This window comes from Gopherus flavomarginatus, chromosome 16, assembly GCF_025201925.1.
Source record: "Gopherus flavomarginatus isolate rGopFla2 chromosome 16, rGopFla2.mat.asm, whole genome shotgun sequence".
NCBI lineage: Eukaryota > Metazoa > Chordata > Testudines > Testudinidae > Gopherus > Gopherus flavomarginatus.
In genome coordinates, this window is record NC_066632.1 from 25876784 (window position 1) to 25889723 (window position 12940).

At 67.3% G+C, this 12940-nt stretch overlaps 1 protein-coding gene across 1 annotated transcript in view; it reads right to left on the reverse strand.

Moving 5' to 3' along the window:
- Positions 1-12940, reverse strand: part of ERBB3 (erb-b2 receptor tyrosine kinase 3) — a 34932-nt gene that overhangs the window by 2639 nt on the left and 19353 nt on the right. Inside the window, exons 5-24 of the mRNA XM_050924641.1 lie at positions 11877-11942; positions 11374-11492; positions 10218-10359; positions 9618-9731; positions 9118-9238; positions 8268-8341; positions 7958-8048; positions 6997-7196; positions 6206-6338; positions 6020-6110; positions 5659-5813; positions 5011-5064; positions 4325-4466; positions 3735-3854; positions 3429-3527; positions 2858-3043; positions 2028-2183; positions 1607-1682; positions 1273-1419; positions 659-756 (exon numbers count right to left, since the gene is read on the reverse strand). Coding sequence (XP_050780598.1) covers positions 659-756; positions 1273-1419; positions 1607-1682; positions 2028-2183; positions 2858-3043; positions 3429-3527; positions 3735-3854; positions 4325-4466; positions 5011-5064; positions 5659-5813; positions 6020-6110; positions 6206-6338; positions 6997-7196; positions 7958-8048; positions 8268-8341; positions 9118-9238; positions 9618-9731; positions 10218-10359; positions 11374-11492; positions 11877-11942 — 2384 coding nt within the window. The remainder of the gene's footprint in view (positions 1-658; positions 757-1272; positions 1420-1606; positions 1683-2027; positions 2184-2857; positions 3044-3428; positions 3528-3734; positions 3855-4324; positions 4467-5010; positions 5065-5658; positions 5814-6019; positions 6111-6205; positions 6339-6996; positions 7197-7957; positions 8049-8267; positions 8342-9117; positions 9239-9617; positions 9732-10217; positions 10360-11373; positions 11493-11876; positions 11943-12940) is intronic.

Consider the following 12940-nt stretch of genomic DNA (forward strand, 5'->3'; position numbering starts at 1 on the left):
TCTGCCGGCCGCCAGGGGGGCAGTAGGCAGGCAGCCTTCGGCGGCGTGCCTGCGGAGGGTCCGCTGGTCCCGCGGCTTCGGTGGACCTCCCACAGGCGTGCCTGCGGAGGGTCAGCCAGTCCCGCGGCTCCACCGAAGCCGCAGGACCAGCGGACCCTCCGCAGGCAGGCCTGCGGGAGGTCCACCGAAGCCGCGGGTCCAGCGACTGGCAGAGCGCCCCCCGCGGCTTGATGCCGTGCCTGGGGCGGCGAAATGTCTAGAGCCGCCCCTGCTTAACGTCTCCCGGGGCAGGATGGGGAAAGGAGGCTGGGAGGGGGGAAGACAAGACCCTTGTCTAGAGCAGGTCTTGCCCCTCCCCCGAAGCCAAGGAGTGGGGAGCCGGGGAGCTGGGAACGACCAGCGACAGGATCCCCGCAAGGGGCAGGGGGGCTCCTTGGGTGCATGTGACAGGCAGGGAGCCCAGAGAGCCGGGCATGGAGTGGGGAGGGGGCAGATGGGGCAGGACCTGGGACCCTTATGCTGGGTGGTAGGATTTAAAGGGCTAATGCACCATTGACCAGGCGGCTCATGGGGGTGGGTGGGTCACGCTAGGGGTTGGATTCACTGAGGGCCCAGGGCAGCCCCCCACACCTAGAATGGCCCAGGGCCATGCACTCACCTTGATGACCAGGTAGCGGGGCGGGTCGCGGGCCATGCGAGTGAACTCGTTGGCCAGTTCCTTGAAGGTGGGACGGACGTTCTCGTCGATCATCCAACCTGGCGGGGGGCACGGGGGGGTGAGATCCGGCGGGAGGTGACACCCAGCCCCCCCCGACTCCTCCCAGCCACACGGGCCCCACCTGAGGGGCTAGGACAGACGGAAGGGAGGGGAGAAGGACAGCTGGAAAAGTGCATCGGGGTGGGGGGCACCTTCTGGCCCCCTCCTCAGGGCTCTGGCCCCAGCTGCTGGGCCCCCAGCCCTTCCCCCCCAACACGCTTGACCCCCAGCTCACGGCTCTCCCTTGGGACCACAGGGAGACGCCCCTCTCTGCACCCAGGACATATCGGGGTCAGTGCCAATTGCAGGGGGGGAGCAGCAGAGCACGTCCCTCCACCCCTCCCACGAGTCTCAGTGGCCACGGTGCAGGCCAGACCTGCGCCCCTCTCCCAAGCCCACAACCACGGGCTCTGCTCCGCCAGGCTGGGCCAATCTCCCCTGCAAACTGCCCCCAGGGCAGGGCTCAGTGCTGCCAGCAGGGGGCGGCAGGGAGACAGACAGACGGAGGGACTCACATTTCACCATCACCATGTAGACGTCGATGGTGCAGATCTGGGGCTGCATGAGCCGCTCGCCCTTCTCCAGCAGGTCGGGCACCTCGGCGAGCCGGATCCCCGCATAGGGCTCTGCCCCAAACGTCATCATCTCCCACAGTGTCACGCCTGCAGGGACCGGGGCGGTGGGGGGTCAGGCCAGGAGGGGCTGCAAGGGGTGGTGGGCGGGAGGAATTGTGCACTGGGGAGGTGCACATGGGACCCTGCAGGGGGCGCTGTTGAAGTGGGGCAGGGCACAGGCTGGGGGGGGCAGCTCCCAGCTGCAGGTGAGGGCAGGGGCACGGCGGGCACTGACCGTAGCTCCAGACGTCGCTCTGGTGCGTGTACTTCCCAAAGTGGATGCTCTCCAGCGCCATCCATTTAATCGGCGTCTGCGGGATGAGAGGCGGGGAAGGAGCGTTACCTGGGCGGGGGGCACCTGGGGGCTGCTTCTGCCAGGGCCGGGGAGACCCCTGGGGCCAGATTCCATGGGGCCCTGGGGCTGCTCTAATCCACACGCTGCTCCGCTTGGGAAGAAGAGCGGACCCTGAATGCAGGGCCCCCTCGGACACCCCCGAATCCGCCCCCTCTGCTGGGGGGGTTGCAGACCTCTGACACCGGCCCCACGTTGGCAGGGGCGGCCCCGGGGCAGGAGGAAGGGGAGGGAGCCTGGGGGAGTGGACCTGCCCCCAGAGCAGCGTGGGGGGGACCGTGGGGGTCCCGGGACCGCGCCCCACCTTGATCTCATTGTAGAAGTATTTCTTGTCGTCGGGGTAGAGCAGGTCGGCGATGCCGAAATCCGCCACCTGCACCTGGTTGGGCGACTTCAGCAGGATGTTGCGGGCGGCCAGGTTCCGATGGACCATGCGATGCTCTTCCAAGTAGTACATGCCCTGGGGGCGAGAGGCGGAGCGCCGGGGCCGACCCATTTGTGTGTGTGTCTTGGGGGGCCCACTTGGGTTTCATACCAGTGACGGGCAGCAGGCTGGCCTAGCTCCGCCCACAGCCTCAGGCTCCACCCACAGCCCCAAAGCTCCACCCACAACTGCAGAGCCAGAGGAGTGCGCTTGCTAACGTGGTCCCGCCTCAAAGTCCCCCCGTGACCTGCATAGCTCCTCCCATGGCATCAGGCTCCTCCCACCACTGCAAAGCTCCACCCACAGCCACAGACCCTTCCCACCACCCCACAGATTTAGAAGAGAGAGTTAATAGCACTGACATGTTCAGAACGGCCCCCATTAGGGTTCAGGGTTAACGCCCCAGTGGAGACGAACACGGCAGATTCACCATCCCTTCAGGACAGCAGCCCTTTGGGGGCAGGTGTCTGGAAGGGTCCCCCGCCCAGTGTGGGAGCCAAGGGAGCTGCTACCTCCAGCCTCTGGCCCTGCTCATGCTGCCTGGCCAGCCCCACCCACGAGCCTGCGGACAAGGACACCTCCCCAGGAGCCCAGCTCTGCTTGGGCCCTGCCTTCCCCGAGCCGGGCTGGCTCCCAGCTCAGCCCAGGATTGATGCCGGTGGGGAGGGGACCCCTGGGGCCGCGCCATCGAGTGCCGGGGGGCAGCTCACCTTGGCAACCTGCACGCACCAGTTGAGCAGTAGCTGTGGCCCGATGGCGTCCCTGTTCTTGCGCACGTAGTCGAGCAGCGAGCCCAGCGGCAGGAGCTGCGTCACCAGCTGCAGCTGCGTCCCGGGGCAGATGCCCAGCAGCCGCACGATGTAGGCGTGGTCCAGGCTGCCAATGGCCAGCATGTGCTGCAGGGCCAGAGGGACACAGGCCCTATTACAGCCTTGGCTCCGCCCCCAGCAGCCAGCTCCCCTGTGGAACTCCCCACCACTGGGATTTGATCCCAGAGAAATGAACATGGATATGGGGTGACGCCGGCCGGGGCTGGCAGCCTCAGAGCCTCCGCCGATGCCAGGGGGAGTTTGGGGTGGGCAAGACAGGCCCTGGGGGTGGGGGCACAAGGAAGCACATGATGGGCATTTTAAGCCTCTCTCTGAAGCACTGAGACTGGTCGCTGATAGCACATCAGAGCAGATAGGCCAATGGGCAGTGGTGGCACAGTGGGGGGTGGGACACTGGGCTGGATGGGCCAATCGCCTGGCCCCAGGCTGGCCGTGGGGGGGCCCCACTCACGTCGGTGACGGCGTGGAAGGTCTGGCGGCCGCTTCGGTCCTCTATCACCTTGATGCTGACGGGGATCTTGATGGAGTCTCCATCCGGGATCCAGACGCCCTGGCGGGAGGGGAACCCCCAGTGTGAACAGCGCTGGGATCCCAGGGGTTGCTCCAGCCCAGCCCCTACTCAGGGCTGCCCCACAGCAGTGAGGAGCCGCCCCCCCCAACAGCTGTGGCTGCTGCGGGCCAGAGGGTGCCACTGAGCCTCCCCCTGCCAGGACAGGGCCCCCCCTCCCTCCCACCCAGGCTGCAGCTCCCCCCTCACCTTGTGCACCGTCCCAAACACGCCCGAGCCCAGGGCCTTCAGCTTTCTCAGCTCCGTCTCCTTGAAGATCCGGGCCAGCACCTTGTTGGCTTTCTCGCTGGGGTCCAGGGGCTCGAGGCTCTGCCAAGGGAGAAAGAGATGGTGGAACCGGAGCCGGGGGCCGCCCCTCCCAGAGCCCTCCGCTGCCTCGATGGCCCCACCTCGGCTAGCGATTTGTGCCTCTGCTCATTGACGTAGGTCACAGGTCAAGACTGAAGGGCCCTGTGCGGAGCTGGGGAGACAGAGCCAGGATAGCAGGGGCTGCGGGTCAGGAGTGAGGGGCACCGGCAGGGCTGGGGGGAGCCCAGGGCTGGGCTAGCAGGGGCTGTGGGTCAGGAGTGAGGGGCACCGGCAGAGCTGGGGGGAACAGAGCCGGGACAGCAGGGGCTTGAGGGGCACCAGCAGATGAGCCCTTTTCTCTCCTGGCACAACCCTCCTTTCTGCCCCATCACCCGAGCGCCCTGCGGGCACGAGAACCTTCCTGCCCATGTCGCCCCACCCAGGGCAGCCCTGCTCCCGGGGCAGTGGGGGCTGGCGGGGGGGCGTCTCACCTCTCCCCTCTCCAGGTAGCGGCGCATCGCCCGCTTCTTCTGGATCTTCTTGCCGCGCCAGTACAGGAGGCCGAGCAGGAAGCAGGAGCAGGAGATGAAGAGGCAGCCCACAACCACCACCGCTATGACCGTGGGGCTTTTCCTGGGGCACAGACAGGGGGGTCAGCCCCAGGCACCGCGCTGGCAGGAACCCCGGGGGAGCTGGCGCGATCCCGTCTGTGGGACCGGCCTGGCGGAGGCACAGGAGGGCTCTTGACTTTGGAGGGGATGGAGTGGGGAGGGGGGTCGGGGAGCACATGCCAGCTGGGGGCCCGCCCCCCTCTGCCACGCAGGCCCCGGGGATCCCGGGTCTCCGGAGCAGTCATGGGGTTGTTCCCACACAGGCCGAGGGGGCTGGGTGCCCGCAAGAACCACGCTGGGAGAGGAGGCCACGGGACAACTGGGGTCACAACCCTCAGCTGGAAGGTGGTTCGGGAGTTGAGCCCAGGGGGTGGGCCTGCCATGGCGGTGGAGGAGGATCGGGGCTCTGCACATGTCCTGCTGGGGCCTGGCTGAGAACTGCCAAACTCAATCCATGCAGGGGCCCAGCCCGACCCCCGCCCCAAATCTCTTCCAACCCCCGCAGCTGAAGGGCCCTCAGGTCGGGGTCAGAGCCCCAGCGAGCAGCAGCCGCCTGTGACCGGTACCTGGCAATGGGTAGGGGCTCTGTGACGCAGTCCTGGAGCTGCGGCCCGAGGCATCTGCAGGAGACAGAACCCATCGATCACCCCACGGACGGACAGACTGACAGAGGGGAGCCGCGGAGAGCACCAGGCTTATGGGAAGGATGTCAGAGAGGGGGGCAGGACTCCTGGATTCTCTCCCAGCTCTGGGAAGGGAGTGGGGTCTGGTGGTTAGAGCAGGGGGGGTTGGGAGCCAGGACTCCTGGGATCTCTCTCCAGTTCTAGGCGGGAAGTGGGGTCTGGTGGTTAGAGCAGGGGGCTGGGAGCCAGGACTCCTGGGGTCTCTCCCCGGCCCTGGGAATCACACAGAGACGGCTCTTGGAAGACACCCCCAGCACAAACACCGCTGCCAGTCACCCAGGGGCTGCGCCTCCCCAGGTGTCAGGTCTCAGAGCCCCGTCAATTGGCTCAGGAGCCAAACGTGGGGCTCGGCCACAGCTCCTCCCCCACTCCAAGCCTCAGGCCGGGGGGTACCGGCTGCTGCTGGGGGGGAGAGAGGGAGGGTCCTTTCCCCACATTCCCGCCTTGCAGACGCCATGCAGCGAGGTCCCTGGGGGGCCGGGCTGCAGGAACGCTTCCCCCATCTGTGCCCCAGGGGGCTGCTGCTCTCACCCCCGCGTGCAGTTCTCGTGGCAGGGGCGGCACTCGCGGTGGGCGTCCGGGTACTTGTAGATGGGCCCCTGCTCGCCCAGGATGCCCTCGGGGCAGCTGTCCACGCAGTGGGGCCCGTCCTTGTACCGGGCACATCTCACGCAGGCGTCCGCACCCTGGGGGGGCCACACAGTCAGGAGGGGGCTGGGACAGACCCCTCCCCTGCCAGCACCCAGAACCCCCTCTGGTGCCCCCATGTCCCATCCCCTGCCCTGGGGCCAGACGGGTGCCAGGGACCCCTAGAGGGGACAGGGCCCAGGCCTCATTCCCCGCCCCGGTGCCCGAGAGGAGAAAGGCCGGGCGGGGGGGGGCGTCACCACACCGAGCCGTTGCAGGTCACGTTGCCCTCCATCCTCTCGCACTCCGGATGGCACTGGTAGCACTCGCCCCCGCGGGCATATTCCCGGGTTGCCCTGCACAACAAAGTGAGGGGGGGGTCACTAACGCTGCCCCCAAGGGTCTCGCGTTCTCCGGTTCCCCAGCCCCCCGGCTCTCAGCTGCCGCTCACCCCTGGTAGAAGCTGCAGGTGGCCACGCAGGTCCCCTCCCGGCTGTAGTTGCCGCAGGAGATGCACTGGTCGGGGCCGGGCCCCCAGCAGCCGTCGCTGGAGCAGAGCGGGTCACACACCTTCCCTTCTTGCACTGCGGGGGAGCCAGGGGTCAGCGTGGGGGGTGAGTGCCCAGCCCCCTCAGCCAGTGCCCCTTTCCGCCCCCAGCCTCCACCGCTCCCCTGTTCCAACTGCCCCATGTTCTTCCACTCTCCCCATCCCAGAGCCAGGGACGGAACCTAGGAGTCCTGGCTCCCAGCCCCCATCATTCTCTAACCACTAGACCCCACTACCCTCCCAGAGTTGGGATGGAACCCAGGAGTCCTGGCTCCCAGCCCCCCCCCAACCACTAGACCCCACTGTCTTCCCAGAGCCGGGATAGAGCCCAGGAGTCCTGGCTCCCAGCCCCCCGCAACCACTAGACCCCAGTCCCTTCCCAGAGCTGGGGGGACGGAACCCAGGAGTCCTGGCTCCCAGCCCCCCCGCAACCACTAGACCCCATTCCCTTCCCAGAGCCGGGATAGAGCCCAGGAGTCCTGGCTCCCAGCCCCCCAACCACTAGACCCCACTCCCCTCCCAGAGCTGGGGGGACGGAACCCAGGAGTCCTGGCTCCCAGCCCCCCAACCACTAGACCCCACCCCCCTCCTAGAGCCGGGGATAGAACCCAGGAGTCCTGGCGCCCAGCCCTTCTCTCTCACACACTGGACCCCTCCCTGGCTGCGACCCAGGATCGTGCCCTGCCCCCACTCACCGCACTTGCCCTGGGGCTTGTTGTCCTTGATCTCCAGGTCGGCCCTGCGGCGGGACAGCGCCCCCCAGTTGACGGTGTGGAGGTAGCAGAGCTGCCGGTTCTCGGTGATGTACACCTTCCCGGCGCTGATCTCCCGCAGCGAGCGCAGCCCCAGCGACGTCACGTTCAGGTTCTTCATGATCAGCAGGGAGAAGCCGCGGCTGGGGACGGACGGGCCTGCATCAGCCCCACGCTGCCGGGCCTCGGGGACCCCTCCGCCCCACAGCTTCACTGGGCTGGGGGGAGCCCGGACTCCTGGGTTCCATGCCCAGTGGTGTGGAGCAGGGGGCCTGGCACCCCTGGTGCTGCTCTCATGCGATGGATCCACCCATCCCACTACGAACGGGGCCTCGTTTCACAGGGGGCCACCGACAGGGGCTGGCTCTTAGCCCCCAACACGGGGGGGCTGGATTTGAACAGAACCCCCTGAACCAAAGGCTCCTCCTCTCCCCTCAGCCCTGAACCACAGTCCTGCTTGTAGGGACCCCAGCACCGCTGGGCAAGGGGCTGGGGGAAAGCCCCCCAATCATCTATGGGCCGGGGGGCCTCTCCCCCCCGGCAGGGCAGGGCTGGGAAGGCAGAGCCAGGGGCCTTTCCCCTGGGGCGGGGCAGGCCAGGGGGCCTCTCCCCCCCGGCAGGGCAGGGCTGGGAAGGCAGGGCCAGGGGGCCTCTCCCCTGGGGCGGGGCAGGCCAGGGGGCCTCTCCCCCGGGGCGGGGCAGGGCTGGGAAGGCAGAGCCAGGGGCCTTTCCCCTGGGGCGGGGCAGGCCAGGGGGCCTCTCCCCCTGGGCGGGGCAGGCCAGGGGGCCTCTCCCCCCCGGCAGGGCAGGGCTGGGAAGGCAGGGCCAGGGGCCTTTCCCCTGGGGCGGGGCAGGCCAGGGGGCCTCTCCCCCGGGGCGGGGCAGGGCTGGGGGGGTCTCTCACTTGTACAGGCTCCGGCCCCCGATGGTGACGAGGTTGGAGAAGACGCTGAAGTTGTACATGTGCTTGGGCCACGACTGGATGTTCAGATAACCTGGGGGGGAGCAACCGGAGTGTCAGGGACGCCCCTCCTTCATCTCCAGCCGCCCCCCCAACACGGGCACCTCCCTTGGCACCCGGGACCCTCCCCCCCACGAAGCCCCCTCTTGGCTGCCAGGGTCACGGAGCCGATAGACACACCTGGGGCTTCCCCGCAGGCCACCGCGCTGGGCCCTGCCCCTCCGGTCCCCCCCAGCCCCTGCCCACTCCTCACCCGTGATCTCCCGCACCGTCCGGAAGACGTTCAGCTTCTCCGGATCCAGGGCTGAGATGTTGTGCCAGGGGTCCCTGCGTGTGGGGGGAGGGAACGAGACCCAGACACCATCAGAACGGCTGGCCTGGCTGAGCCCAGCTCCGCTGGGGGCGCTCTCCCCGGGCTGGGCGCTAGGGGGCGCTGTGCTGCAGGGAGCCAGGGGTCAGCAGGGGGCACTGTGCTGCGGGGATCAGGGTGAGAGGTCAGCAGGGGGCGCTGTCCCCGGCTCTCCGGGCTGGGCACCAGGGGGCGCTATGCTGCAGGGCGGGGGGTCAGCAGGGGGCGCTGTCCCCAGCTCTCTGGGCTGGGCACCAGGGGGCGCTATGCTGCAGGGCGGGGGGTCAGCAGGGGGCGCTCTCCCCAGTTCTCTGGGCTGGGCACTAGGGGGCGCTGTGCTGCAGGGCGGGGGGGGGGTCAACAGGGGACGCTGTGCTGCAGGGAGCCGGGCTGGGAGTCAGTAGGGGGCACTCTCCCCTGGCTCTCCGGGCTGAGCACTAGGGGGCGCTGTGCTGCAGGGCAGGGGGGTAGGTAGGGGGCGCAGTGCTGCAGGGTGGGGGGTCAGCAGGGGGCGCTGTGCTGCAGGGCAGGGGGTCAGCAGCGGGCTCTCAGGGCTGCCCCACTGCCCCAGCGTGGGGGTAGGGGGCATCGTCTCTCACGTGAGACATGAAACCGAAGCCCCGCCCTCCTGGGGCCGTTAAAAATCCCGCTTGCTCTTTGCCCTGCCCACCTGGCCAGATCCCCCTCCCTGCAGCGCCAGCGGCTCCAGCGATGCCGCGCCCACCCCATGGCGGGCACAGGGGCCAGGACTCACCCGTTCAGCCCTGTGATGAGGAAGTCCAGGTTGCCCAGGATCTTGGTGCAGTTGACGAACGTGTCGATGTTGCTCGAATCGACAGTCTGGTATTTGTTCCCGGTGCCCGTCCCCTCGCAGGCTGGGTGGCAGGAGGGGAGAGGGAATGAGCCAACCGACACGCCTGCACCCCACGCCTCGGGGTGGGCACCATGGATGTCCCAGGGCTGCCCAACGTGCCATCCAGCCCCCTAGGGGCAAACCAGTCTGTCTGGCCTCTGTTGGGGGTTATGATCCGGGGGAGCTGGGAGCCAGGACTCCTGGGTTCTACCCCTGGCTCTGGGAGGGGAGTGGGGTCCAGTGGTAAGAGCAGGGGGTCTGGGAGCCAGGAATCCTGGGTTCTCTCCTCAGCTCTGGGAGGGGAATGGGGGATAGTGGGTAGAGCAGAGGGGCTGGGATCCAGGACTTCTGGGTTCTATCAGCCTGAGCCCCAGGCTGGACACCCCCGCACCCCTCCGTACCTTTAGGGCAGAGTCCAGGGCACGGCTCACACATCTTCAGGCCGTTCTTCTCCACCTCCATCTTGTCCTTGGGACAGGCCCGCACACAGGAGCTCTGATCCACCACAAAGTTATCTGCAGGCCGGGGGAGCGGGTGAGGAGAGAGCTAATGGGCGAGGGAGGGGGGCAGAGTGACTAGTGGTTGTGGGGGGAGGGTGTCTGGGAACCTGGACTCCTGGGTTCTATTCCCAGCTCTGCCAGGCTGGTTGTCTGCCCTTGAGGCACGCCGCACGCACCCGCCTGGCTTTGTGCCTCAGTTTCCCCACATAGCTCTAATAACCCTGCTCTTTGCAAAGCCCCTTTGCCACCCTTGGTGGGGGGCGGGGGTATGTGCTGGGAAGGACGATTCCCCAGTGACTTCCCCTCCCCAGAAGGGTGAGTGTGGGGCACGGAGCAGGGGCACCGGAGCGTGCGAGGAGCATGGGGGTGGGGGTGTGTCTCACAACAGGGCCAGGCCCAGTTACCCTCCCGCCGGCAATGGGTCTTATGGGGAGTTGGATGGCTGGGACCCCCCCCCCGGGAGAGTTCAGGCGTCCGTGGGAGCCCCCCGCCCCGGCTCACGTGGGCAGCTGGCCACGCAGATGCCCCCGTACTGGTACTTGGTGTCGGGGTTGGGCTCCAGCTGGAAGGTGAGTTTGTTGTAGATCAGCGGCTGCGGGCACAGCGGGACGCAGGCCCCACTGTCGTTGAAGTGGCGGCAGGCCTGGGGAGGGGGAAGGGGACACAGCATCAGGGACCCCAGCCCAGCACACGGGGACAGACACACAGACACCACCACCCCCCAGCTCCCCTTGGCCTGGTATAGACAGACAGACACCCCCCCAGCTCCCCTTGGCCTAGTATAGACAGACACACAGACACCCCCGACCCCGCTCCCCTTGGCCTGGTATAGACAGACAGACACACACACCCCGCTCCGCTTGGCCTAGTATAGACAGACACACAGACACCCCCCCTCCCCACTCCCCTTGGCCTGGTATAGACAGACAGACAGACACCCCCCACCCCGCTCCCCTTGGCCTGGTATAGACAGACAGACAGACCGCGCCTCCCCCAGCTCCCCTTGGCCTGGTATAGACAGACAGACAGACACCCCTCACCCCGCTCCGCTTGGCCTAGTATAGACAGACACACAGACACCCCCCCTCCCCACTCCCCTTGGCCTGGTATAGACAGACAGACAGACACCCCTCACCCCACTCCCCTTGGCCTGGTATAGACAGACAGACAGACACCCCTCACCCCGCTCCGCTTGGCCTAGTATAGACAGACACACAGACACCCCCCCTCCCCACTCCCCTTGGCCTGGTATAGACAGACAGACAGACACCCCCCACCCCACTCCCCTTGGCCTGGTATAGACAGACAGACAGACACCCCTCACCCCGCTCCGCTTGGCCTAGTATAGACAGACACACAGACACCCCCCCTCCCCACTCCCCTTGGCCTGGTATAGACAGACAGACAGACCGCGCCTCCCCCAGCTCCCCTTGGCCTGGTATAGACAGACAGACAGACACCCCCCACCCCGCTCCCCTTGGCCTGGTATAGACAGACAGACAGACAGACAGATAGCCTCCCTCTCCCAGCCCAGACACCCAGCCCCCCTCCCCCAGCAGACACACCCCAGTACAGACACCCAGCCCCCCACCCCAGCACAGACAGACACCCCCCAGTACAGACACCCCCCAGCCCCCCCGCCCCACAGGGGACGTACAAAGCATTCAGTCTGGCGGGGGCCGGTGCAGCCCCCCGCACACTCGTCATGGCAGCACTCGCTGGGGTTGCGCCCGAAGCAGCGCCCGTTGCACTGCGGGGCACAGATGGTCTTGGTCACTGAGGGGGGAGCAGAGGAGATGGGTGAGGGGGGCGGTAGCCTGAGCCCCCTCTCAGCCCCCTCCCGCCTCCCTGCCAGCTCAGGCGCTGGCCCCCAGCCCCGCTGTCTGGTGAACGGTGCCGGATCCAGGCCCACCCAGCCCTAGGCGAGCCGGGGGGATTCACACCAACCTCCCTCCACCCCAGGATACCTGCCCCCTGGCTGGTCCCCACACCCCCTCCCCGGCCCACCGCTCCCCGTCCGGCCCCCCGACTAGACCTGTGGATCCAGCCCCCGGCCTGCCACTGTCTGGTCTCTCTTTGTGAGACAGAGACCCCCCCTTTGGCTCCTGGCTCTCCCAGCCGCCCGCCCCCATGCCTGGCAGGATCCGAGCAGGTACCCACATTTCTGGCAGTCCTCTGGGTTCGGGCCCCAGCAGTGTCCGTCGCAGCTCTCATGGCAGGGGGCACCTGGGAGGAGAGAAACGCCCAGCGTCAGAGACAGGCAGAGGGGATGGGATCTTGCTCCGGTGCCCTCATGTAGGGCAGACCAGGCGGGCAGAGCAGGGCGCCGGATGGCATGGGGGGTGCTGAAGCCAGCCCCTTGCACGGGCAGGGCTGCAGCACGGGACAGAAGAGTCGGCCCAGGTCTCAGACCTCCCCAAATTCAGCTTGCCCCACAGTCACCACCTGCTCCATCCCCCGAGGCAAGGGCAGGGCAGGGGGGACTAGGAGCCAGGACTCCTGGGTTCTTTCCCCAGCTCTGGGAGGGAAGCGGGGTCTATTGGTTAGAGCAGAGGGCTGTGAGCCAGGAATTCTGGGTTCTCTCCCTGGCCCTGGGAGGGGAGCGGGGTCTAGTGGTTAGAGCGAGGGGCTGGGAGCCAGGACTCCTGGGTTCTCTCCCTGGCTCTGGGAGGGGAGTGGGGGCTGGTGGGTTAGAGCAGGGGGCGCTGGGAGCCAGGAGTCCTGGGTTCTCTCCCTGGCTCTGGGAGGGGAGCGGTGTCTAGTGGTTAAGAGCAGGGGGCTGGGAGCCAGGAGTCCTGGGTTCTCTCCCTGGCTCTGGCAGGGGAGTGGGGCTAGTGAGTACAGCAGCATCCTCGATCCTTCATTCTGGCAAGCCGGGCTGGCCCTGCTCTTCTCTGCAGCTGGGAGCCCTGCCAGGCCCTGTTTGCCTTGGGAAGGAGTTTTGGACACTGGCCGTGAGGGCTAATATTTGCAAAGGGGGTGGTGGTGACTGGGTGCCCCGCCCTGCAGCACTGGGGGCACAGGCTGGGTGAGGCGCACAATGGGGGAACCGAATGCAACGAGGGGTGGAGCAGGATCCCAATTCTGCCTCCCTGTTAGTGTGTGATTCTGGCAGGTGGCCTCATTGTGGCAGATGCTGCACAAAGGGAGTTGCCCCCAGGGTGGAAAGGGAAATTGAGACACCAGGGGGTCAGTAGCAGAGTTGCGAATAGACCCCAACACTC